The sequence below is a fragment of the Bison bison genome, unplaced genomic scaffold (assembly GCF_000754665.1).
Source record: "Bison bison bison isolate TAMUID 2011002044 unplaced genomic scaffold, Bison_UMD1.0 scf7180017864472, whole genome shotgun sequence".
Lineage (NCBI taxonomy): Eukaryota > Metazoa > Chordata > Mammalia > Artiodactyla > Bovidae > Bison > Bison bison.
The window spans coordinates 14,525,603-14,552,426 of NW_011495033.1; the positions used below are offsets into that span (position 1 = coordinate 14,525,603).

Consider the following 26,824-nt stretch of genomic DNA (forward strand, 5'->3'; position numbering starts at 1 on the left):
TTATTTTTTTAATTTAAAAATTTTTTTAAAAATTTATTTTAAAACAATGTATTTATTTGGCTGCGCCGGGTCTCAGTTGCAGCACACAGGATTTTTAGTCGTGACATGTGGGATCTTTAGTTGCGGCAGGTGGGATCTAGTTCTCTGAGCAGGGATGGAGCCCAGGCTCCCTGCATTAGGAGGGTGGAGTCTTAGCCAGTGGACCACCAGGGAAATTCCTTTTTATTTTAAAAATTCTATTTTATTTATTTACAGACGATTTTGTTTATTTATTTATTTATGGCCATTCCGTGCTGTTTGTGGAATCATAGTTCCCTGCCCAGGGATTGAAGCCACACCCCCTGCATTGGCAGCGTGGAGTCTTAACCACTGGACCACCAGGGAAGTTCCTCAACATGTTTTTTAAATGAATGAAGTGGAAAGACTATCAGCTCCCTGGGCCTCGTGTGCCCCTTGTCTCTCTGTCTGGAGAGGAGAGCACGGGTCAGATTGGGCTTCCCCTTGTGGGCCTTGGCAAAGGGTTTGAATTTAATTCTTAAAACACTAGGATACTGTGAAGGATTTTTTTTTTGAGCAGAATGATGTTCTGGCTAATTTACAGGTTAAGAAGATCCTCCTCACTCTTGCATGGCGCAGGGCGGTGATGGGACGAGAGAGAAACAGGGGAGCAGTTAGCTGTGACTGGAGCCATTTTCCATTGGAAACCGGTGGAGGCCAGATAGCTCTCGCCAGTTGAGCTGCTGAGTCTCAGACCTGGTCCATTCTTAATCCAAGTGTCTCCCTCTGCCTACAAGATTAAGCCCCCGCACTTTCTGGAGTGGGAAGCCTTCCGCGGTGGGGGCTTCGCCCGCAGCGTCGCCCTCATCGCTTCCCACTCTGCCTGGCCGTCTGAGGCAGGCCATGCTGTTTCTCAGGGCTGCTCCTCACGCCTGGAGTATCTGGCACTCCTGTTTATCCTTTTAAATTCCACCACACCGCCCCCCGCCCCCCCGCTATGAAGCCTATACCAAAGCCCTTTCCCCGAATCACCGAGCATGCTTTCCTGCCCAGCAGTCAAGTGTCGGCCCCTCTGAATGGTGAGCAGGACCCATGCTACGGCTTGTTCATCTTTACCACCCAGCTCAGGGCCTGCCACATAGGAAGTGCTCAGAAAGCATTTGAAGTGAATCCTTGAAGTGATTCAGAACAAGGTTCACCACTTTGGCTATGTGTTCAAGAGCCGAAGGGTTTGGACATTTTTACCGTTGATAATAGACTTTTCAAGGTTGACAGAATCCAAGATGTTTGCCAGTGATGCAGCGCCACCTGTTGTTCTCATGGAGGTATAACAGTTTCTTTGATGCGCTCTCCAATAGAAATACGAATCTTAGAGTGAAACGGGGATTTGGAGATGGCCAGCCTTAACCCTCGGAGGAGGCAATGGCACCCCACTCCAGTACTCTTGCCTGGAAAATCCCATGGACGGAGGAGCCTGGAAAGCTGCAGTCCATGGGGTTGCTGAGGGTTGGACATGACTGAGCGACTTCACTTTTCACTTTTCACTTTCATACATTGGAGAAGGAAATGGCAACCCATTCCAATGTTCTTGCCTGCAGAATCCCAAGGGACGGGGGAGCCTGGTGAGCTGCCGTCTATGGGGTCGCACAGAGTCGGACACGACTGAAGTGACTTAGCAGCAGCAGCAGCAGCAGCCTCAACCCTGGGCTTCCCTGGTGGTTCAGATAGGAAAGAATGTGCCTGCAGTGCAGGAGACCTGGGTTCTGTCCTTGGTCAGGAAGATCCCCTATCCCCTGGAGAAGGGAATGGCAATCCACTCCAGTATTCTTGCCTGGAAAATTCCATGGACAAAGGAGCCTGGGGGACTACAGTCCATAGGATCAGAAAGAATTGGACATGACTGAGCAACTAACACACACACACAGCCTCAACCCTGGGGCTTTCAGGTGGCTCTAGTGGTAAAGAACCCACCTGCCAGTGCAGGAGACGCAAGAGACGCTGGTTTGTTCCCTGGGCGAGGAAGATCCCCTGGAGGATGGCATGACAACCCATTCCAGTATTCTTACCTGGAGAATCCCATGGACGGAGGAACTTGGAGGGCTATTTATTGTCTAGAGTAGCATTCCATCTCTTGATGTAAAAATGATACAGCAGTTTCTCCTATTCTTCAGCTCCTTCTTAATGGAGTCTTTAGAGCTGGAATTGACCTCGCAAGTGGTATCATATAGCCATAGCCAAATGTAAATTTGTTGATGTCAAAGCCGAAGCTGAAAAGAATTCCCTGGGACTTTCCTAGTCCACTGGCTAAGACCGTGTGCTTTCAAAGCAGCAGCCCAGGTTTGATCCCTGGTCAGGAAAGTAGATCCCACATGCTGTCACTAAGAGTTCACATACCTCAACTAAAGATCCTGCATGCCGCAATTAATACCCGAAGCAGCCAAATAAATAAATATTAATAAAAAACTCCTTTCCTACATTCCACTAACATTAACAGAGAAGGAAGAGGGATTGTAAGAGAGGAAAGTGAATGGAAGTAAAAGAGAAAGGGCATAAATTCCGATTGTAAATGACTTGTCCCTTGCCTTAGGTAGCCTAAAAGGCCTGAGGAGGTCAGTGAGCGTCTCCCTTGTACAATCACCCTACAATATGAAGAGCCAAGTGTGCTAGGTTCTTAGAATATATCTCTGCAATAAAACACTCCATTGCTTTTCCTATGATACTAATGTAATATTTTGCATGTATATCCATGCTGTTCACACAACATCAGGTCACACCTGCCTGTTCAGCAATACAACTACAGAGTCTAAAAATAACATAGCTTCGTGGCTTCCTAAACTTACTGCCTGCAGTCAAAAGTTCTGCTGAGAGCAGACTTCCCTGGTGGCTTGGTGGTAAAGAATCTGTCTGCTAATGCAGGAGACACGAATTTAATCCCTGGTCCAGAAAGATGCCACATGCCATGGAGCAGCTAAGCCTGTGTGCCACAACTACTGAGCCTGTGCTCTGGAGCCTGTGCAAGAAGGGAGACCACCACGATAAGAAGCTCGCCCCCCACACCTGGAGAGTAGCCCCCGCTCGCCACAACTAGAGAAAAGCACGCACAGCAATGAAGTCCCAGCACAGGCAAAAGTAAATAAAATTATTTCTTAAAAAAGTTCTGCTGGGAGAAGTATTACCTAGAGAAGTTTGTTCAAAGTCTGAGAAGCTCATCCCATCCTCTAAAAGCTTTCCTCTGTCAGCAAAAAGAACTTCTAGTTACTTGCTTTTTGAATAGAAACTTAATTCTTTTTCTGGCTGCCTTGCATCACTGGTGGTGGAATCTCTAGTTCCCTGACCAGGGATTGACCCTGGGCCTTGGCAGTGAGATCGCTGAGTCCTAACCACTGGACTGCTAGGAAATTTCTAAACACTTAATTCTTAATTATCAACCAGTGGTCATCAAGTCTTTACCAAACGCTTACCATTTACGTTCATACTGGGCTTTCCAGGTGGCTCGGTGCTAACGAATGCGCCTGCCAGTGCAAGAGATGCAGGTTCGATCCCTGGGTGGGGAAGATCCCCCGAAGAAGGCAGTGGCAACCCACTTTGGTATTCTTGCCTGGGAAATCCCATGGACAGAAGAGCCTGACGGGCTACAGTCTATGGGGTCGCAAAGAGTCAGACATGACTTAGCAACTAAACAACAACATTCGTATTAATTCCTTACTTGCTTAGTGCTTTGTGGCTCGCAGAGCGTTTCCACACATGTGATCTCATTTGATGCTCATGACAGCTGTGGGCAGAAGTCAGTGCTGATTTCATCCTGAGGACTTTTGTTGGCCCAGAGGACGTTTAGGACACTGACTTAGTTCTCAAGGAGCCTGGTTGCAAAGTTGAGTTATTCAAGCAAATCAGTGAAACTTTGAGGATAAACTAAAAGGGCTCATTTCCAAGAGGGCAGAGCTCAGAAAAGAAGCAATCATGAAGAGTTGGAAGAGTCCCACAAGGCTTTGAGGGAGGCTTGAAGGGGTTCTTGAAAAAGTCTTAGGTTCATTTATTCAAAAGTAAGCATTGAGGCCTTGGTGTAAGTTTAGAGTTCTGATGATATAAGACTTAAGAGGCCTGCCTCATGGAGCAGATAATAGCAGATGATAAATAATAAATCAATAAACAAGAAATTCAGATAATAAACGATCTGAAGCCAATAAATTGGGACTACTTTAGGTGGTCCGTAAGTCCTCTCTGAGGAGGTGATTTTCGAGCTCATGTTTTAATTATAAGAAGCCTGCAGTCATGCTAGGATCTGTGGCAGAGCATGCTCTCAGAAGAAACCACCAGTGCAAAAACCTGAAGTGGTGATGTGTTTGTCCCATTGGAGAAACTGCGAGAGGGCCCCTGTGACTTGGGGAGTGAGTGAGCAGGAGGGAGTGGCCAGCTGAGGTGGGGCAAGGCCTGCTCAGGTAGCAACAGTAAGGAGTTGAAACAGCAGGCGGTGTGGGTTGCTTCAGGGTCTAGCTGGGTTTCTAGAAGCTCAAGGAGGTTATCAGCAAGTGTTTCCCTCGTGTGCTGCGTGGTGATCACAGTGGCCCTTTCAGGCGCCAGCCCCACCTTACGTTTCCTTCTGTAGCCAGGATGGGGGTGCGCACAGGGGCCTGACTCGAGTGCCACTCCCCACCCAGCTGTACAACTGGGCCGCCCCGGAGGTGATCATACAGAAGGCAGCCACTGTGAAGTCGGACATCTACAGCTTTTCTGTAATCGTCCAGGAGATTTTAACAGGTGGGTCAGAGAGCACACCGGCAGTGACCGAAGTCCCTGTTCCTAGGTTGGGTTTTTTCCCCCTGAAGAGTCACTTAGTGTTATGAGAATGCAGGACACAGGGAAAAAAGACTTTAGGAAACCTCTTTGTGTTTATGCAAGATATGATCCCTCAGAAATCATTCTCTTTTAACCTGTTCTTTAAGATTCAGCAAAGCCCACCTATTGGCTTGTCAATGGTAGTGCATTTAATCCAAGGAGAGTTTTTAAACTGAATATTGCTGTCAGTGCTTAGGGGTCTCTGTGAGGTGCCCCTTAAGAACCTGTTTCCTTCTTCTTTTTTAATTTTTGTTGAAGTATAGTTGATTTACAGCGTTGTGCCAGTCTCTTTAGAGTGACTCAGTTACACATACGTGTGCGTTCTTTTTAATATTCTTTCCCATTATGGTTTATCACAGGATATTGAGTAATGTAGTTTCTTGTGCTATACAGTGGGACCTTGTTGTTTATCCATTCCATTCTAAATGTAATAGTGTGCGTTTACCAACCTCAAACTTCCAGTCCATCCCTCTCTTTCCCCTCTCCCCATTGGCAACCACAAGTTGTTCTCTGTGTTAAGAACTTACAAACGAGAGGAAAGGACTGGCCTCTGAGAAGTAAATGGAAATCAAACACACCCAGGATCCATTGTATGTATAAGCAGTGTCACTTAAAAGAAATAGAAGCCCTTCCAAATGTACAGGACTCTGAGGTGAAGGTATACATACCACATTCACTGCCAGAGTGAGACTCAGCCCCATTGAGTAGTGTTTACCGTCTCAGAGGCAGAGCCTCACCTTCTGTGACAAGAATGCATTGGGCAGGCCAGCCCGACACAGGAAACATTCCCTTGTGGTCCCCAGGTCTGCCGGCCTGAAGTCCACACCTACAGCGGTCTGACACTGCTTCTTCCTGTCTCTGTGACAGGGATCTCCCTGTTATTTGGGTCAGATGGTTTCTCCTTTGTTACTGAGCTTCCAGTAGTTTTTCTACAGAGAGAAATTAATTTTAAAAAGGTTGAGCAACTTGACAAAAGTTAGCCAGTTTCATCTGATTTCTTAATGTTTCTTCTTCTTTTTCCTTAACAGACAACATACCTTGGGATGGCTTAGATGGCTCAGTCATTAAAGAAACCATAGTCTTGGGAAATTATTTAGAAGCTGATGTCAGGCTTCCGAAACCTTACTATGATATTGTTAAGTCAGGCCTCCAGGTCAAGCAGAAAGATAGAACTATGAACCTTCAAGATATCCGGTATATTATGAAGAATGACTTAAAGGTAAGCTCTAAAGTTGTTAGGGGTCTGTATTTGCTTACCTATCTCAGGGTAGATTAGGGAGTTAAGAGACCAAGAAGAAGCTAGAGATCGAGTTGTAGGAAGTTTTGGAAATCCTTTCATGACACTCTTTCTGTGTTCCCAAGAAAAGCCTAATTGCCTAATTTGGTGAGGGCAGCAGGAAATTGCAGAGGGAGGCTGGAGAGGGTCAGTTTGTAAAAGGGGCACCCTGTAGGCACATAGTGTGATTCAGTGGATAGCAGCTTTAGTTACTTTAAAACAAATAACTTTATTTATTTCTTTATTTTTGGCCATGCCGGGTCTTCGTTGCTGCACAGGCTTTTCCTCTAGTTGTGGTGAGTGGGGCTACTCTGTAGTTGTGGTGCACCGGCTCTCACTGTGATGGCCTCTCTTGTTGCAGAGCATGGGCTCTCAGTGTGTGGGCTTCGGTAGTTGCAGCTCCCAGGCTCTAGAGTACAGGCTCAGAAGTTGCGGTGCAGGGGCTTCATTGCTCCATGGCATGTAGGATCTTCCCAGATCAGAGACTGAATCCGTGTCTCCTACCTTGGTAGGTGGATTCTTTACCACTGAGCTACCAGCGAGGCCTCTGTTACTACTTTTCAAAGTATTGGTAATCACAGTGAGTTCATTTATGAGAACTACAGTGAGTCTACCCAACAGGAGTAACAGGGAGTTTATCTGACACCTAGATATGTTTCTAAAATACCAGTGACATTCAGATGATTGCATATATGTCCTTAACAGTATTTCTCTTGTTACAGGATTTTATTGGAGCCCAGAGAACTCAGCCAACTGAGAGTCCCAGGGTGCAGAGATACGAATTTCATCCTGATGTCAATGTCTGTCTAGGACTAACTTCAGAACATCCAAAAGAGACCCCTAACTTGGAAATAAAAGAGCTGAAGGAAACAGGTATGGCCTTAACTCAAGGTTTTGACATAACTCTGTTTTGAGAGCTGCGACTAATCGACTCCTCCAAATTGTACCCGTAACTTATACTGGGAACGATGACTGCCTTAGGAAACAAAATCAAGATCCTTAAAATTAAGTTAAATTTTATGGGCTCCATATATACCTTTTCCAGAACTGGGCAGTAACAATCTATTTCTTTCTAGTATGATTTAGGAATGTATTCAATTGTTTCATAAGTAAACATGGTGATTTTTATTTAAAATTATTATCTGTTCATTGTTGCCCTAAAGGTCCGGGAGCAAGCAATGAGAATGAGAGCGGAACACGAAATCTGGTGCAGTGGGTCAGGGGGCCTGCAGCCTCTATTGAACTGAGGTGCAGAGTCCACTCTGAGTCCAGTTGTTACTCCTGACTGCAGAGTACAAAACTTTCCTTGATCTATCTTTCCCAAGACACTGCACTGACATAGTCCAGATCCCCTTGTTTTCACCCCAGGCCGTTCCCTCATGGGATGGTCTCGGGAACAGTCAGCAAGAGTGTAGGCGGTGTTCATACCTAACACCAACCCGCTGTTCCAAGGTCCATGCTTTCATGACCCGAGTCATACTCCCTTCTGGGTCTGGCCTTGGGGTCTGTTAGAAGGCTATTACTTTAAGAAAAACATGAAAAATGTTTTTCATCATTGTTGATACATCATCAACAGTTTCTTGATATATGCTGTTTTTCCAGGTGCCATTTCTATGAAATTTCTCAAGGCTGTGAGTGTACATTATTAGAAATTCCCACTGCAGTTCATTATAGAAAATTTAAATAATATGAAGAAAAAGATCACTTAAGAAGATTTTAATTTCTTACAAATGATTTGTTAACATTTTGGTATTTCCTTCTAACCTTTTTCTTAAAGCCTTACTACTTTTTAGTGTACTTGGAAACCTTTGAACTCAGAGCTGCAAAGAACCTTGCAGTCATCTGGTTGATGCCCTCATATTCCAGATGAGAAAACTGAGGTTCAGAGAGGTGTGATTTGCTCATGATTCCAGGCTGATTACCCAGTTGGAATTCAGGCATTTGGATTCTAGCCAAGTGACTTTTCTCTTGACTCTGCGCAGGCCTGGAGGCCTCCAGAATGGCTCTCCAAGGTCTCATTACTTTGACTTCTCCATCCCATTTTCTGCAAGCTGTACACCATCAACCAGGGGTGGTGGGTGGTCAATCCTGGAGTTATTTTTTAAGGTATTCTTTCTCTCACAGTGCAGTGGCTTCTTGGGCAGTGTCTTGGCTCCTTTTATCAGATGCTCACAAAGAGCATGACTTGAACTGACATGAATATTCAAACACTGTGTGTGTAAAGAAAGTGTGAATTTAGTCCTAAGATTCAGGGGCCTATAATTCACTTGTCCTGATAGTTAGGCATTTTTGAACATACTATAACTTAAGCATAAGCATTTTTCCCTGGGTTTGATCCTTCCCAAATTTTCTTGTTTTTAAAATAATTTTATTTACCTATTATTTTTGGCTGTGCTGGGTCTTCATTGCTCGGTGGGGTTTTTCTTTAGTTGCAATGAGTAGAGGCTACTCTCTAGTTTGCGGTGTGCAGGCTTCTCATTGTGGTGGCTTCTCTTGTTGCAGAGCTCGGGCTTTAGGACTCATGGGCTTTAGTAGTTGCTGTTCCTGGGCTCTAGAGCACCGGCTCAATAGTTGTGGCACGCTCGCTTGGTTGCTCCTTGGCATGTGGGATCTTCCTGAATCAAAGATAAAACTTGTGTCTCCTGAATTGGCAGGCAGATTCTTTACCGCCGAGCCACCCAGGAAAGCCCTTCCCAAATTTTCTATCTCAACCCTTGTCAAAAGTTCGAAATACCCTCTCATTCTCTGTGAGTGTATCTGGCAGTCTTTTCTAACTGAAAAGTGAGTGAGATGATAAGAAACTTCTTTCTGTGTGCCACTTGAGCAACCAGCCGTAGGTGCTGAGCTGCTGTGGTCACTTTAATCAGCTGCATGTTGCTTTTCTTTTCAGCAGGTAGTCAGTTTCATTCCCCAAGGGGTCACTCTTCTCCCACCGGGAAAGCAACACCAGAGCCTCCTGTCCCAGACGTAAGTTCAGTGGCCCAGCAGACTCACCGCCAAGACGCTGCTTCTCCTGCCTGTTCTGTGGCAGAAGAGGCCAGGAACCCCAGCCCAGATCAGACAAGCCTCTGCAGCTTCGAAATCAATGAAATCTACTCAGGCTGCCTGGACACAGCAGATGACCCAGAGGAGGAGTGCCCAGGAACTGGCTCATCTCTTGAGGGGGCCATACCAAACCAGACAGATGAGCTGAAGTCCATGGAAGAAGAGCTGGAAAAGATGGAGAGAGAGGTGTGCTGTTCTTGCGATGAAGATGAGAGCTCTTCGGACGCTGACACGGAGCTCTCCTGTGAGGACTGGGAATGGCAGAATGATGCACTGCGTTCCCCCAGCCGGCCTGAGCCAGCCCGAGGAGCCAAGGGCGCCGCAAACAACCGCTCCATGACCGAGGAGTACATCAGTAAGTGTGTGCTGAACCTGAAGATTTCGCAGACCTTAATCCACCAGAATGCTGATTTGCTGAGGAATGTTCAGCAGAAGATAGAAAAGCTCGAGATGATACAGAAGGAGCAGGCGGAGCGCAGGTCTCTGTGGGCTTCTTCGAGAGAGTTTGCAGGCATCCACGACTCACCTTCCGCCCTCGGCCCCCCGGCTTCCAGCTACCTTCCTCCTGTCGTGCAGCGGCCGGGGGACCAGCAGCTGGACCCCGGGGGCAGTGGTCTGACTCTAGCAAGGTCTCCGAGAACAGTGAAAGACTTTCGAGGAGGACATTTTGGCAAAAGGTCCAAGAAAAGAAGCGACTGTGGCTGGACACCTTTAGCTTCTTTCCCCCAAGTCACTGAAAAAATCACCAGGGATCAGCCGGAGAAGGACCACCAGGTGAGGCTGAGATGTGGGGGCAGGGCAGCACGCAGGGTCTGGAGCCGGCCTCGGCGCACCCTGACCCGCCTGCAAGGGTGGCCTCAGCACGGCCAACTCCTAATGAGTCCTCTTTGCTTTGGGAAACAAGGCCTCTAGGTTGGAATTCCAAGGTAGATACTCTTCATCTCCTATCCCGAACCCAGCTCACGGGCCCTGTCCTCTGTAAAATTCTATAAACTATGTGAAATCGCTGTTTTGTAGGTCAAAATAATCAAGTATTGACAACTTTATATAGTTCAACTCACCAAATATGGTATCTTGGGCAGGTATTTAATCCCCATTCTGAATTGCTTATTAATTCATTCATTGACTCATTTGATAAGCATAGAGCTCTCAGAGGCTGTTTATTAGACCTTGGGATTTGATGAATGAGCCACATGCTCTGCTAGGAGCAGCTCAGACACCGATGGGAATGGAAGGACTTGGTAGTCAAAGGAAATGACCACGGGTTGAAGAGTGGTTCCTCTGTGAGCTGCTGCTGTTTCTTCGTTGTTGTTTTTTTTTTTGACCACACCACATGGCTTGTAGGCTCTGGGCTTCTTAAGGACAGATCCGTCCAGTAAGGCTGAGGAAATGTCCCCACACATAGAAGGGGGCCTAGCAGTAGAAGGTAAGTGGTCACTGAAGGAATGAATAAATGGATGAATTTTAACAAGTTCACACATGCAGAGCTGGCTGCCTGTTGAATCAAAATTTTAGAGCTGGATCAAGCCCATCCTTTTCCAGAGTGTGAAGCTCAAGCTTAGAGACTTAAACTTTCTGAGATCCATGGATGTGACTGAGCGCAGGGTGGAGTGGGAGAGGTCAGTATCCCTGAAAGGAGGATCTTATTACTGAAATTATTTAGAGTTGCTGGCTCATGGTAAAAAAAAAAAAAAAGCAGGCTAACTTTTAGTAAGTTTTATTATTCTTTTAAAATCCTCCACCTAAAGTGCACCCTCTTGGCCTGCACAGGGCAGCTGACTCCCACTACCCCACCCCTTGCTGTGCTACTGACCAGCCCTAGCTGGGTTTCTGACTCCCAGGCTAGCGCTCTGGCACTGTTCCTTGCTGCGTTCCAGTGAGACTTTAGTCCTCACATAGAACATTTGGAAAAGCCTTGGCATTTGTTTTTATGTAAAGAGAAGGAAGGTGATTTTGGAGTAGGAAATGGCAACTCACTCCAGTATTCTTGCCTGGAGAACCCCATGGACAGAGGAGCCTGGTGGGCTACAGTCCATGGGGTCACATAGAGTCGGACACAACTGAGCAACTAACATACACACCCAAAGAGAAGGCACAGTGAAAGTTAGAGTTTACGAGAAAACTACTAGAAATAACTTTTTTGTATACTGTATGTTGATTACCTTTTGCTGCATAACATAAAATAACAATGTTTTATTACTTCTCATAATTCTGTGGGCTCTGAGTATGACAGGGCTAACTTGACTGATTCTTCCATTCCTTGTGGCACTGGCCAGAACCACCCCCTCAACTGCATTCAGCTGGAGTCTGCGTTGAGCAAGAAGTTCCAGGAAGGCCTCAGTTACCTGGCTCCCCCAGGCGGCCTCTTTCCACACTTGGTTTCTTTTGATTCACTAAGTAGTCTCACCCAAGCTTCTCTGCAGCCTGGCAGCTGGCTTCCCAAGTGAAACTGAAGCTGCCAGGTCTCTTAAAAACTAGGACAAGATCACTTTTGCTGCTTTTCTGATGGTCACAGGAAGCCAGCATGGATTCAAGGGGAGGGAAGTAGATTCCAGGTCTCCAATGGCAGTGTGGACAGGGAGGGAAGGAATTGAAGGCAGCCGTTGTTGGAAACCATCTACTAGTACATATGACTATGTATAAAGCAACTCTACCATATTTTAATTGTTCTTTAAAAAGCCTACCCTGGTTTTCTGGCATAATCAAGGAATAAGGCATTTTCACCTAAGTGAAATTTTCAAACATTTGAAATTCATTCTTTTAATTTCTCCATTCTTAAATTTTTAATCATACTGAATGAAAACACTACAGACTTGCCATTATTCTAAATGCCAATTTAAATATATTCTAAATCTATTCTAGCCTTTCCTTGGTGACCATGACGATTTTTTGAACATCTGTTACTGTGACACAATGTTGCCTCCACTCAGCAGCCTCTGGAACTCATACTCCACAGAGGCAGTGATCATTTTTATACATCTTCTCACCTTTAGGTGTCTTGCTGCCATTCCCAAATCTCACATGTGTTGCTTTTATTTGCTGTAGGTTAGGAAATGCAATTAAACTAAGTTAGTTGAAATTGCAGTAAGCAGATCCCAGGTCTCTTTTTTTGGCTAAAGGGCATTGGCTTTAATTGATTTTACTTCTACTATTTTTGAAGTATTGTAGCCTTTTTTTTTTTTTTTGGTTGTGTTTTATTTTCATAGCACCCCTCCCCTCCCCTTGCGCCCCAGTAGATTTAGGCAGATATTATTGTCCCTGTATTATGGATGAGGAAACCAAAACATAAGGCTCACTTAGGTTAGTCTGAGTAAAGTTCAGATGAGAACCCAGGGCCTGGGGCTCCTGCCATAAAACCTGCTGCCTTAATAATCATATAGGGGAAAGTTTGGGGACTTTTGATGTCTAATTTGTCTGTTCATTTTCCACTTGCACCCTGTTCGGACTGAAGTCCTGAGGGCCAACATGTCTCTGAAGAGGCCTCCAGCTAAGAGATGAGTTATTAGATGTGAAACATGCAAACTGAAGTTGTCTTGAGAGGTCTGGTTAGTTCTACATACTGAGCGAGAATGACTTTAAAAATAGAATGTGAGAGTGAAGGGAAGAGGGATTCCTTCATCAAAGCACTGAAACATGTCTCCCGATTTTTAAGCTGCCAACTCTTTGTGGTCCTGGAAAACAGAGCAGAGGTGAACAGTTTCAGCCCACTCACGGAGCCAAGGCCAGTTTGGAAAGAGACAGGAACCAGAATACCAGCAGGTGGGTTAACGTTTCATTGTTCTTTGTGTCATCATGTCTTTAGACGCCCATGTGACCCTTAGGCCACTTTAATGATCTTCATTTTGCTGGTGACAAAGATTGTGAGCATTGAGGAGTAATAACACAGAAAGAGATGTTGGCAGGTTCTCTCCGTTGAGTGAGTGAGAAGAGCAGTATAATGGAGACTCGCAGGAGACGTCAGAGGTGAAGTTGCTGGCAGGTCAGCCAGACAGAACTCCTCAGTGGTCCAGAGCAGAGCACCCTGTCTTCCTGAAACTGTCCAGATTGCTTTCCTGAGAAAAGGAAGTGCCAGGTATCCCACACACCAGGGCTCCAGAAACCAAACTATGTGAAAACCAGTGTTGTTCAAAATAAGCGTCACTGACTCTGGGGGGCAGAAGGAGGAAGTTGAACAATATCATCGTTACCTTTTGGACTCTGATTTTTAGCCAGACTGATGAAATGAATTGATTTCAGCACAAATCAATTTTCCTTCAGTAGAAGGAAAGTGTACACATATGCTGGGTTTTTAAGAACTTAGGAAAAACAAATTTTCTTTTGCATAGGAAGAATTATTAATGGAGCAATTAATGTTTTTCAGGACAGAGTCATATATGAACTTAGTTTTCCTTTTCTGTGGTTAAAAGGCAGCATTAATCCACAGCTTTGAAGTCCATCTTCCTGGGAAAAAATTTTTGTATTCCTGCCCTCAGTGGTGACTGAGAATAATGACAAGAATTTGCTGTTCTCTTCACTTCCGTTAAATATGTACCAAAGGGGGAATCGAGGAACATGCCCAGACATTTTAGGTTAGTGTATTTTACCTTTACAAAGGGAATGAACTGAAGAACCACCAAATCAGCCTCAGAGAGTTTAGCACGCACATCACTGACAGCGGCAGACAGGGCGATGGTGCAGCTGCTGGCGGACGAGGCAGAAGCTGCAGCTGCGGCTGCCCTGCTCAGCGCCAAAGGGAGAGGCTGAAGGCTTTGCTGCCAGGCCACCTAGGCTTTTTGTGTGCTTTCAAAATCACTTAAATTATATACATGTAGGCATTTTTGTGGGCTTCCTGGGTGACTCAGTGGTAAATAATCTGCCTGCCAATGCAGGAGACGCTGGTTCGATCCCTGGTTGGAGAAGATCCCCTGGAGAAAGGAATGGCAACCCACTCCAGTATTCTTGCCTGGAGAATCCCATGGACAGAGGAGCCTGGCGGGCTACAGTCCATGGGGTCGCAAAGGGTAGGACATGGTTGAGTGACTAAACAAGAAGGCAATTTTGTATCCTGAGTTTTTGCTTTACATTAAAACGTTTTTATCCTTTGTTATTAAAAACATCCTGTAAACTTACTTTGAAATTGTAAGTTTGAAATGGGGAAAAATTGAATTTTCCCCATTATATTTTTCCCCCAGTGTTGAATTTTAGGTTGTTTCAGTCTTTCTTTTTTCTGTTATGACTAGGGCCATAGTGACGTGTCAGTAAATTTTGTTCCGCATTTTGGGTTATGTCCTTGATAGACTCCCAGAAGCAGAGTTACAGAGGGTTTGAACATTTTAAAGATGCTTGATGCTGCTGCTAAGTCACTTCAGTCGTGTCCGACTGTGTGACCCCATAGACAGCAGCCCACCAGGCTCCCCTGTCCCTGGGATTCTCCAGGCAAGAACACTGGAGTGGGTTGCCATTTCCTTCTCCAATGCGTGAAAGTGAAAGTGAAGTTGCTCAGTCGTGTCCGACCCTCAGCGACCCCATGGACTGCAGCCTTCCAGACTCCTCCATCCACGGGATTTTCCAGGCAAGAGGACTGGAGTGGGGTGCCATTGCCTTCTCCGAAAGATGCTTGATAGCTGTTGCCAAATTGTTCTTCAAAGAAGCTGATCAGACATGACATTTCTAGTTCAACAGCCTCTCTTTGCACTCTGATACAGCAGGAGACTGGGCTATTCTAGATAAAAGAGGATTCTTATGTATGCGTAAATCACACGTTTTCTTTTTCTTTATCTTATTTGGCGGTGCCAGGTCTTAAGTTGCAGCACATGGTATCTCCTACTTGTGGCATGTGGGATCTAGTTCCCTGACCAGGGATCAAACCTGGGCCCTGGCATTGTGAGCATGAAGACTTAGCCACTGGATCACCAGGGAGTCCCCTAGATGATACATTTTCAAAGAATTAGTTTAATAGGTGATAAAGTGTATATAATCATGGGATATTTAGAGGAAAAAGAGACTTCTTTTTTGTGCAGATGAGGAAACCTTGGCGCAGAGAGACTGAAGTTTGCCAAAGTCAGCTAACTAGTAGCAGGACATGGTCCACAACTCAGTGAAACTAGGATGAAGATCTCTGAATCATCTTCAGAGTCCCTGGTGCCTTAAGCCCATCTTTGTAAGTGTTAGCTGTTGCGCTATCACTGATGTGCGGGTGGCCTGTTACCAGAGGATTCTGATCAAAGGGCAGGAAACTACTGAACCATCACCTCCGCTCTGCTCTGCTACAGCCCAAGGACCAGGGTTCTGTTTGTGAAGCTGAATTTCAAGATCATCTAAACCAGTCCTTTTGTTTCTTAGCCAGGGAAGGCCTAGAGAGTCCAGTCCTCAAAGCAAAACGACACAGCTCAGTAGTGCACTCCTCATGGTGCCAAGCCACCCACAGGGATCACCCACCTCATCCAAACCTGGCCAGGACTCTACCAGGTAGTACAGCCTTGTGGGCTGAGTGTTGGAGGGGGTCTGGTGCCCCCTGGTGGTGCATAGGAGTCAGTGCAACCTCAGAACAGCTCAGAGAATAGGGGACAGCCTCTGGGTGGGCTCATGGACTTGGGGTTGTGTCAGGAACCTGAATAAACTGATGTGTTTGTGTTCACTTGCCCTCTTCCCCCAAATACATGCAATTCAGGATCAGTATGCAATCTGTGTCTTCTGAAATCTATAACGCAAAGTCACGAAATAACAAAGATGATGGAGAGATACACTTAAAATGGAAAAGTGAGTATAAAGCCATGGGTTCTGTTGGACAGAATGAAATTTAAAGTATCTTTACTGTCTTCTCATATTCTTTTCTTGTTAGATCATTCCATTTTAAAAGTAAGACCTTTCTGATTACAAACTGTAAAAGAGAAGTGCTTTTTTAAATCTCTGGACTATATAGGAAATCTTTCTACACTCTGTGTATGTGTATACATGTATATTGTGTAACAAATGTAGTAAAAAAAATACATGGTATAGATTCTTACAATGTTGTTAAGGTAGAGAGCTTCCAGTGTCACTTTCACCTATCCTGTGGGTATTATTCTTTTGTATCAGTTTAATCTTATGAGCTTAAAAGAATACAGCATCTATGTTTTTTGATAGTAATGCTAAGTGACACTGAAAAAGGATAGAAAATTTTGAGGAAAACACACATGCACACATATATATACATACTCCCAAAATATGAGCTCAGTCTGGTCTAGAAAGGCTATAGAAACTCAAATAGAATGCCTTCCATTAGTTTCTGCAGGCTAGGGGCTTCACATGTCATTTTCTTACGAAATCTTTACAGGGAGAAGGTCTGTCTACAAATTTCTGTTGCCGTTTGGTCTAATTCAGCATAAAGGGCTGTAACTAACTGAAAGTCTGCCTGTCCCTCACTCTGTTATTAGTTCTCTTCTCTTTTCTGTTTCAAGCCAAGCTAAGGATGATGCAGTTCTAAAAAGGGAATAATTGTGACAATATAAGCTATAAACCATTACGTAACTCTTTAAGGAACTAAAGCTTCTGTTTCCAGCATTCACAGTGCTGTTTTAAATGCTGCTTTCTCTTACATCCAGCGGAAGTGAAAGAAATGGCAGCAAAAGCAGCCACTGGACAGCTGACAGTACCTCCTTGGCATCCTCGGAGTGGTGTGGCTTTAGACAGTGAGGCTGAAAATGAGCCTGACCCCCTGCCGCAGCTCCCCATTAGGGTCTCCGAGCATATGGATTGGCAGCAAGCTGCAGACTATCTCAAGAAAAGCGATGAGCCAGGAGGAAATGACAAGTGTGGCCAAACAGACAGCAGTGACCAGCGTGGCAGACAGTCAGGGCCTCAGCGTTTCACCAGTAAGTTCAGATGGAGGAATTGGGGTAGGTGAGCTCTATCAAGTTGTCAGCTCTCAACAATAAGTAAAGCTCCTAGAATATTTCCTTTGGCTTCTCTCCTTTCCTGTCTATCCCGGGATCCTGAATTCCAGGCGAAAGTAGCACACCCATCTAATCCCACTGTCCTTCAGACAGGTGAAAAAGTCTAGAGACTTGCAAGTTTTTCTATTACTGGAGCAGATTGCTTTGTCCAAATGAGTAGTCTCCATGCACTGACCCTGCTCCTGGATCTAACCTGGCAAAGAATTGAACCTTCTACCAGAGGGCATTGGTGGCAGGCCACCCCCTACTGCCAACTTCTTTGCATTGCATTTTAGGCCAGAAAAATTCCACCGTCTCTCAGAGAGTCTGTGCCTGAGGAACCTAGAGACAAATGATGTTTACTGCCATCACTTTATTATAGATTTGTGGGTGAAAACTGCATGCTGTATCTTTCCACCTGCTAATTTGCTTGCAGTCAGGGCATGAGATATCATTTCACAGTTGTTTGAAAATCAAGGATAGGTACATCCAAAATTATCATTCATCTTAGAATGGATTTTTTTGGTATTTAAAAGGGAGAATGATTCACGGCCACGTGCTAGAGCCAGGCTAACCTAACAGTCTCCACTGTCTGGATAGAATCTGGCATGACACATGGTTGCATTCGGCAGAAAATGCAAGCATCTCCTCTCTCACACTATCCTTTGCCCCTTCGTGCCATTTAAAAATGACTGAATGACAATTATTGTGTTATAATCATTAGGTATCAGGCACCTGCCCCCCAGAGAAGATGAGCAGCCAGAGCACAGTGAAGTCTTTCAAGCAAATTCGGATGCATCTGTGGCTGTTGAGAAGTCTTACAGCGTAAGTCATACAGCTGGAGAGCCAACTCAAACCCAAAGACCTAGTAGGGTAAAACTGGGTTGTTACATATTATGATATTGAAATATCTGTAGTAGTTCTTTTTTGTTGGAGCATGTGCCCTCATGTCTCTGACATGAATGAAGAAGTCTTTCCTCCCTGTCTAATACGTTCTGAATTAGTTCAGCTCAAAGCACTGTGTATATTGGAGCTTGGGGAAAACACAGTGTTAGATTCAGCTTTGACCCTTGAGCTTTCTGTCTGTGTGCGCGCTCAGTAACTCAGTCGTGTCTAATTCTTTGCAACTCCATGGACCGTAGCCCACCAGGCTCTTCTGTCCATGGGATTTCCCAGGCAAGGGTACTGGAATGGGTTGCCATTGCCTTCTCCAGAGGATCTTCTGACCCAGGGATCTAGCCCACGTCTCTTGTGTTTCCTGCATTGCCAGCCAGATTCTTTACTGCTATACCACCTGGGAAGCCCAAGCTTTCTGTCTAACTGTGTAGAAAAGACCACCTCGTAAAGCTCAGTGTGAGGTCAGTTACCAAAGCTCATGACTGAAGTCAGATTGAAGTAGGAAAAGCAGGGCCAGGGTTGCAATGAGAGTACCTTCGCCTGGGATGTCATTTAAGACCAAAATTCAGCTCTCAGCTCAGTGGAAGGAGTGTGTTCATGCCTGAAATCTATGTCTCAGCAAGATCCCTAGGATTCAGTTATTTCCCAGCATTTGCGCTGGGGTTACAAGCCTTGCTTCAGGGATTTAATGCATTCTTCAAGTGTGCAATTGGGCCATGGTCCAGCCAGCGTAAGGAACCAAAATTTGTAATCACCATTGACATGGAAGAATATAAACAGCAATTGAGAATAAACAATGTAAAAAGCCAATTGTGATAACATTTGAGGCTTTTCAAAGAATATACCTGTGTATTTTAATCAGTACACAGACCACTCACAGGGCAGCTTATTCTTTCTTTCCCTTGAGGTCTGGGAGGACGCACCACATTAAGCATACTGGCTTGGCTGGAGAAGCAGGTCTTTCAGGGAAGTGGGGAAGGTGTGGGAGGCCAGGCTTGTCTGAGAAATTTTAATTTGATATGAGAGGTCAAGGAAAGCAGCTGCTAAGTGCACAAAAGAGGAAGTGTGGCAAAGGCAGTGTCCAGGGAAAAAAACCACAAAACCTCTGCAAAGAGATGATTGAAGGTAAGGAAAGGAGCCAGCTGTCTGGCCACGTGGTAATGAGGGCTGGACATAGAGAAGTAGCAGAAAAGGAAGGAGCAGAGCAGAGATGCTGATGAAATAACTTGCTTTTAATTTATGTATTTATTTGGCTGTGCTGGGTCTTAATTTCAGCATGTGGGATCTAGTTCCCTGACCAGGGATAGAACCCAGGCCCCCTGCATTGGGAGTGTGTTTAGCCACTGGACCACCAGAGAAATCCCAGTAACTTACTTTAAATTATTTCATTTTTTAAATAGTTCTCCCTTTTTTCTAAATTAAAAAAATTTTTTTGGCTGCATGGCTGTGGGGTTTTAATTCCCCAGCCAGGGATCAAACACACACTGCCTGCAGTGGAAGCATGGAGTCTTATCTGCTGGGCCACCAGGGAAATCCCTATTTTATTATTGAGATTGCATTGCTGTTTTAAAAATCATGCTCTTTCTCTTGCCTTTAAATGGGAATACCTGAAGGAGTCCCAGGTCTGAGCAGCCTCAGCCTAGAGTTGACTCCAGCACGTGGACTGTGTCTGTGCCCGTGGGGATCAGGGTATGTAAATTCAGTCCGCAGCTTGAATTGTCTAGGGCCTTTCTTCTTCCTGTGAATTTCAGAGCAAAAAGGTTGCCCATCCTCCCCTACTTCCATTGTGCAGGTAAGGATGTTGAGATTCAGGACTGTGATTTGTCACACTTGCTCTGGGGTTCATGACTGGCTGTGCAGAAGGAGGGCAGCAGTGCGCACGTGGCGGGAGGGGCTCTGAGAGCATCAGCCCGACTGCAGGGTGATTTTAGATGCCCTGTTACTAACACTGCAGCCAGCTCTAAAGGGATTTGTTTACCATAAACACCAACTGAAAAGTGATTTCCTGCGTTATTAATAGGGTCAGTCTGCACAATCGACTTGTTCACCAGAGTCTTCTGAAGACACTGAAGACATGACAGATGAATTTTTAACTCCAGACCATGAATATTTTTACTCCTCAATTGCTCAAGAAAATTTGGCTCTAGAGGTAAAAATTTACAAAGTTCAGGATAAAGTACATCTCCAGCTTTCTCTGTTGCTTTATTCCTTTAAAATTATTTTTATTAAGAAAAATAGCTTATACGTAAAAGTATAGCCTGTCAATTTATCAGTGTTTTCATATGTTTTGAAAAAAAACGTGTGAAAAGTAAGATTTTTCATAATGAAGGTCTTACCACAGGATTGTGGTTCCTGCATTTGTGCAGCACTTTGTACTTCATTTTCAAAACCTGTTCCTTCTTGTTGCTTAATTCGCAGTCCTTTCTTGGGGGGAGAGAAGGCAGCCTGCTGTTACTGCTCTGCGTGAAGAAGCACTGGTGACAGCAGCCTAGGGAGTTAGCCCGGGACTGACAGGCTTTAGTGGTGGGGGGGCCAGGAACAGCGGCACAGGGTCCGCAGAGAACGTGAGGCTGTCCAGTACACGGCCCTTCCTCTGGGATGTGCCTGGCTCTTGCAAGAACCTGTTTGTGCAGAGAGTATTTTCATTTATAAAATGAAAATCATGGGAGTCTTTTATTTACTCTTGTACTTTTTACCTCCTCTCTCCCCTAACCTGCCACCTCTGGGGGCCCTTTACCAATATGGAAGGTAGAGTGGAAGAAAGAGAATTGTACATGCCAATCACCACATTTGACTGACGGGAAGAATTCAGTGATGCATCAAAAAGCATAGATCTCCCTTGTCGGCACTTCTGCAAACTCAGTTAGAGCAGTTTTCCATAATCAGTCCTTTGAACATTCTTAATATTACTGTGGACTGGGACATTAAGAAAATGGTTAATAAAAAATATAAAGTTTATATACGTATATATGTACATGTATACAAAAAGGGTAACAGGGGAAAGTACACGCATCTTTAGGGTACAGATCATGAACTTTTACATGCTGAACACACTCATGGAGCCAGCACCTAAATCAAGAAATAGAACATTCCTGATCCCCTAGAAGACCTTGTGTTTCCTCCCACCCACTCCTCTCCTCAAAGGAACCAGTGTTCTGACTTCTCACCCCATAGAGTAGCTTTAGAGCCTGGGCCATCTTTCCTACCTTTTTTGGCTTTTCTAGTAAAGCTCCCAGGAATTAAAACATCTTTGTTGGATGGTTGGAGTGAGGAGAGGGGATAGTTATATAAAGAAGGGAAAAGTAACCCAATCCCACCTCACAATGGGAGGTGGAGGAGGGCTTGTTGTTGAGGAGGAACATATAGTACAAATAAATTCTTAATGTCTGTGAAGAAGGTTTGTTCTTTTTCTATAAAAGATGCAGGAACCTTTAAAGATTTTCAAAGTTTAAGAACATCAAGAAATCCTCTCCCCATCTTTTGATGATGTATCTTCCTCTAGTGAACTTCCTTTCTTTGCTCTTTATCTTTCTTTTATAGACCTCAAGTCCCATTGATGAAGACTTTGAAGGAATTCAACATGCTTGTGCCCGACCTCAAGCCTCTGGTAATACGCCCTCAGGGCAGATTCCTTTGAGAATCCCTCCTGTTCCCTTTCTGTCGGATCACACATGTTTAGAGCTGGAAAGGTCCTTAGAGATAACCTTCCAGATCTTTCATTTCACAGATAAGAAAACTTAGGCTCAGTGATTTCCCCTCATTAGAATGAATCCCCAGCTGTTCACTAGCCTCATGGTATCCATACATCATGTTATTTATATACTTCCCCTTGCATTCTTTTCAACTTTGCCATTTATTTATTTATAAATATTTGTGTATGTATTTATTTGGCTGTGCCACGTCTTAGTTGCGGCACATAGGATCTTTAGTTGCTGATTTGAACTCTTTAGTCACGGAATGTGGGATCTAATTCCTTGACCAGGGATGGAACCCAGGCCCCCTGCCTTGTGATTGTGGAGTCTTAAACACTGGACCACCAGGGAAGTCCCCCCACCTTGCATTCATATAGCAAACGTTACAGCAGTTGCTGCTTCTCTTTTCCCTTGTGGTCTCTTTCCCTAGATTTCAGTGCTGAGCTGACCTGATGGACTGGCCTGGGCCTCACAGCTGGTTATTGACACGGTGACAACCAGTACTAGGTTTCTGTGTCCTTCTCTACTCCAGAAGACTGAGTCTTACCATCATTTTCCTTTGCGTGCCTGACATCTTAGCAAAGGGTTAATAATAGCCAATACTACAGTCAGTATAACATCGTGCCCTTTCTGGGCCTTGGGTTCTGTATAACTTAGCAATTGCTGCCTGTTACACGGGAAGTTAACCTTGGATCAGCAGCTGGGGTGTGGCACAAGACAAGATATAAATGGACCACAGGTACTGACACAGACATTTTAAAAACTGTGCACTTTCGCTCTTCTGAGGCATGTAACCATCTGTTTTAAAACCAGGGTTATCCATCTCGTGAACCATGCAGCTCCGTCTATGGTCATGTCTCCACTGTCTGAACCCAGGCTGGGCAGGTTTAGGTTCTGAACATACCCCCTTCCTCCTGTTGCATACTCCAGCTTGCGTCTCTAACCCGATTCAGGCCTCCTTCACAGTTGCAAGCATTTTAACAAGCTGTAAGCTTTTAGATTAACAGTTAATTTCTCAGGAAAATATGTATGTGAAGTTCCCAAACCTAGGTCTCTGGCCCCTCAGTTCTTTGTGTGGAGCCTCTGCCCATGATCACTCACTTTCTGTGTGAGCCTGACTTGTGCGTGGCCACTTCACTTGTGTTTGAAAGAGGGGTGAGTAGGAGAGAGAAATTATGGAGCAGGCAGATCAGAAAACCATGGCTAGTTGGCTGCAAACATCTGAAGTACATGGAAAAGCCTCTGATTTCCACTCCGTTTCCTCCTTTTAGCCCTTCTCTTCCTGCTTTCCCACTATGGCTCTGATATGCATCCTCTCCATACCAGGCAGTACAACAGGGGTAACAGTTGGATACACACTGGGTTCCACGCCCAGTTCTGCTGCTGATTTTTTTTCTGCATGACCTTTGGCATCTTGGGCATGTCATTCCACCCCAGGGCCCCACCTTTCCTTCGTATAAAATAAAGGAGAGAGTTAGACTCTCAAATCTCTAACTTCCCCTCCAGCTCTGCATTGTGCTTATTAGAAATTCATTTATGATTGCTAGGGCGTTTGAAGAGAGTAGCAAGAAGGAGAAACGTGATGCTTCTCCACTGGTGGGGTTTCAGTGTCTTCAGTTCGGTTCAGTTCAGTCACTCAGTCATGTCTGACTCTTTGTGACCCCATGGACTGCAGCACACCAGGCCTCCCTGTCCATCACCAAGTCCCAGAGCTTGCTCAAATTCATGTCCATCGAGTTGGTGACGCCATCCAACCATCTCACCTTCTCTTGGCCCCGTTTCCTCCCTCCTTCAATCTTTCCCAGTATCAGGGTCTTTTCTAGTGAGTCAGCTCTTCGCATCAGGTGGCCAAAGTATTACAGTTTCAGCCTCAGCATCAGTCCTTCCAATGAATATTCAGGAATGATTTCCTTTAGGATTGACTGGTTGGACCTCCTTGCTCACCAAGGGACTCTCAAGAGTCTCCTCCAACACCACAGTTCAAAAGCATCAATTCTTTGGTGCTCAGCTTTCTTTATAGTCCAACTTTCACATCCATACATGACCACTGGACTACTGGAAAAACCATAGGTTTGACTAGATGGACCTTTGTCGGCAAAGTAATGTCTCTGCTTTTTAATATGCTATCTAGGTTGGTCATAACTTTTCTTCCAAGAAGCAAGCATCTTTTAATTTCATGACTGCAGTCACCATCTGCAATGATTTTGGGCCCCCCCCCAAAATAAAGTCTATCACTGTTTCCACTGTTTCCCCATCTATTTGCCATGAAGTGATGGGACCAGATGCCATGATCTTAGTTTTCCGAATGTTGAGTTTTAAGCCAGTGTTTTCACTCTCCTCTCTCACTTTTATCAACAGGCTTTTTAGTTCTTTGCTTTCTGCCATAAGGGTGGTGTCATCTGCATATCTGAGGTTATTGATATTTCTCCCAATCTTGATTCTAGCTTGTGCTTCATCTAGTCCAGCATTTCACATGATGTACTCTACACAGAAGTTAAATAATCAGGGTGACAATATACAGCCTTGACATACTCCTTTTCCTATTTGGAACCAGTCTGTTGTTCCACATCCGGTTCTAACTGTTGCTTCTTGACCTGCATACAGATTTCTCAGGAGGCAGGTCAGGTGGTCTGGTATTCCCATCTCTTTCAGAATTTTCTGCAGTTTATTGTGATCCACACAGTCAAAGGCTTTGGCATAGTCAATAAAGCAGAAATAGATGTTTTTCTGGAACTCTCTTGCTTTTTCGATGATCTAGTGGATGTTGGCAATTTGATCTCTGGTTCCTCTGCCTTTTCTAAATCCAGCTTAAACATCTGGAAGGTCATGGTTCACATATTGCTGAAGCCTGGCTTGGAGAATTTTGAGCATTACTTCACTAGCGTGAGATGAGTGCCGTTATGGGGTAATTTGAACATTCTTTGGCATTGCCTTTCTTTGGAATTGGAATGAAAACTGACCTTTTCCAGTCCTGTGGCCACTGCTGAATTTTCCAAATTTGCTGGCATATTGAGCGTAGCATTTTCACAGCATCATGTTTTAGGATTTGAAATAGCTCAACTGGAATTCCATCACCTCCACTAGCTTTGTGTGTAGTGATGCTTCCTAAGACCCACTTGATTGCGCATTCCACGATGTCTGGCTCTAGGTGAGTGATCGCATCATCGTGACTATCTGGGTCATGAAGGTCTTTTTTGTACAGCTTTTGGTGTATTCTTGCCACCTCTTCTTCATATCTTCTGCTTCTGTTAGGTCCATACCATTTCTGTCCTTCACTGTGTCTATCTTTGCATGAAATGTTCCCTTGGTGTCTCTAATTTACTTGAAGAGATCTCTAGTCTTTCCTATTCTGTTTTCCTCTATTTCTTTGCATTGATCGCTGAGGAAGGCTTTCATATCTCTCCTTGCTATTCTTTGGAACTCTGCATTCAAATGGTTTTATCAGTATCTTGGCTTTTGCTAAAGGTGGTACTTTTATAGTGGGCCTGCCATTGCCTACCAGGCCACCTTCTGGACCTAAAGAATGGCAGGGGCATCATGAGCATTTGCCAATAGGGCAGGCTAGCCTGCGTGTCCACTTCTCCATAAACCAGAGCTGTATAATGTGGGAAGGAAAATTGGATACTGGTCCTGTGTGCCCAGAGGCCTACAAAGTATCTTCCTGAGAATTGGGGAGGACTTGAGATGCTTGAGGCCAAGGAGAACAGAAGACAGTTGAATTAGCTCATTAGTACTCAGGACCCCACCCCCAGTCTTTAAGTGGTGTTTGGTGGCCAAGAGACACAGTTAGCATCCTGGGAATGCCCAGCTAATGGTCTTTTCTGCTTGGAATCTTCAATGAACAAACAGTTCTTGGTTTCAACGCCCCCTGGTGTCTGTTGACAGGAATCAGGTCAGTTTGCCTTCCTGAAAAGACAAAACACCATTTGTCTCCGGAAGTAACTGTGCGGCTATAGCTGAAAAGCCAGTAAATGGCTTGATTGTATTCTGAGTGTCAGAATATAGTTGTCCCCTCTGAGCAAGGAAAATAAACTTTCAGAGCAAAAACCTCTTCTACAGTACTCAATCCAAGCCCAATTAGGAAACACTTTGTTTATGTAGATTATTTATTATTCTAGACCAGACCAAGAAAACTCCAGAGAATGAAAATCATAATCTGGGTTTGCAAAAATTTATTAAAAATGCGTTTACTTTATTCTTTCAGGTGAAGAAAAGTTCCAAATGAGAAAAAACCTTGGAAAGAACTCTGAAATTTTGACCAAGTCTCAATTCCAACCTATACGAAGGTATATGCCATTATTTTATTCACAGTTTCAGACTCATAGAAGTAATGTTAATTGATGGTTCAGTTCAGTTCAGTTCAGTCACTCAGTCGTGTCCAACTCTTTGTGACCCCATGAATTGCAGCATGCCAGGCCTCCCTCCATCACCAACTCCCGGAGTTCACTCAAACTCACGTCCATCGAGTCAGTGATGCCATCCAGCCATCTCATCCTCTGTTGTCCCCTTCTCCTCCTGCCCCCAGTCCCTCCCAGCATCAGAGTCTTTTCCAACGAGCCAACTCTTCGCATGAGGTGGCCAAAGTACTGGGGTTTCAGCTTTAGCATCATTCCTTCCAAAGAACACCCAGGGCTGATCTCCTTTAGAATGGGCTGGTTGGATCTCCTTGCAGTCTAAGGGACTCTCAAGAGTCTTCTCCAACACCACAGTTCAAAAGCATCAATTCTTTGGAGCTCAGCTTTCTTCACAGTCCAACTCTCACATCCATACATGACCACTGGGAAAACTATAGCCTTGACTAGACGGACCTTTGTTGGCAAAGTAATGTCTCTGCTTTTGAATATGCTATCTAGGTTGGTCATAACTTTCCTTCCAAGGAGTAAGCGTCTTTTAATTTCATGGTTGCAATCACCATCTGCAGTGATTTTGGAGCCCCAAAAAAAGTCTGACAGTGTTTCCACTGTTTCCCCATCTGTTTGCCATGAAGTGATGGGACTGGATGTCATGATCTTAGTTTTCTGAATGTTGAGCTTTAAGCCAACTTTTTCACTCTCCTCTTTCACTTTCATCAAGAGGCTTTTGAGTTCCTCTTCACTTTCTGCCATAAGGGTGGTGTCATCTGCATATCTGAGGTTATTGATATTTTTCCCAGCAATCTTGATTCCAGCTTGTGCTTCTTCCAGCCCAGC

General features: G+C 44.7%; 1 protein-coding gene across 1 annotated transcript in view; it reads left to right on the forward strand.

Annotated features, from left to right (window-relative positions):
• Positions 1 to 26,824, forward strand: part of TEX14 (testis expressed 14) — a 59,033-nt gene that overhangs the window by 13,083 nt on the left and 19,126 nt on the right. The window contains exons 9-20 of the mRNA XM_010861629.1: positions 4,604 to 4,755; positions 5,862 to 6,052; positions 6,832 to 6,982; positions 9,000 to 9,928; positions 12,807 to 12,913; positions 15,476 to 15,601; positions 15,804 to 15,892; positions 16,717 to 16,986; positions 17,771 to 17,871; positions 19,964 to 20,092; positions 21,484 to 21,550; positions 25,840 to 25,921. Coding sequence (XP_010859931.1) covers positions 4,604 to 4,755; positions 5,862 to 6,052; positions 6,832 to 6,982; positions 9,000 to 9,928; positions 12,807 to 12,913; positions 15,476 to 15,601; positions 15,804 to 15,892; positions 16,717 to 16,986; positions 17,771 to 17,871; positions 19,964 to 20,092; positions 21,484 to 21,550; positions 25,840 to 25,921 — 2,394 coding nt within the window. The remainder of the gene's footprint in view (positions 1 to 4,603; positions 4,756 to 5,861; positions 6,053 to 6,831; positions 6,983 to 8,999; positions 9,929 to 12,806; positions 12,914 to 15,475; positions 15,602 to 15,803; positions 15,893 to 16,716; positions 16,987 to 17,770; positions 17,872 to 19,963; positions 20,093 to 21,483; positions 21,551 to 25,839; positions 25,922 to 26,824) is intronic.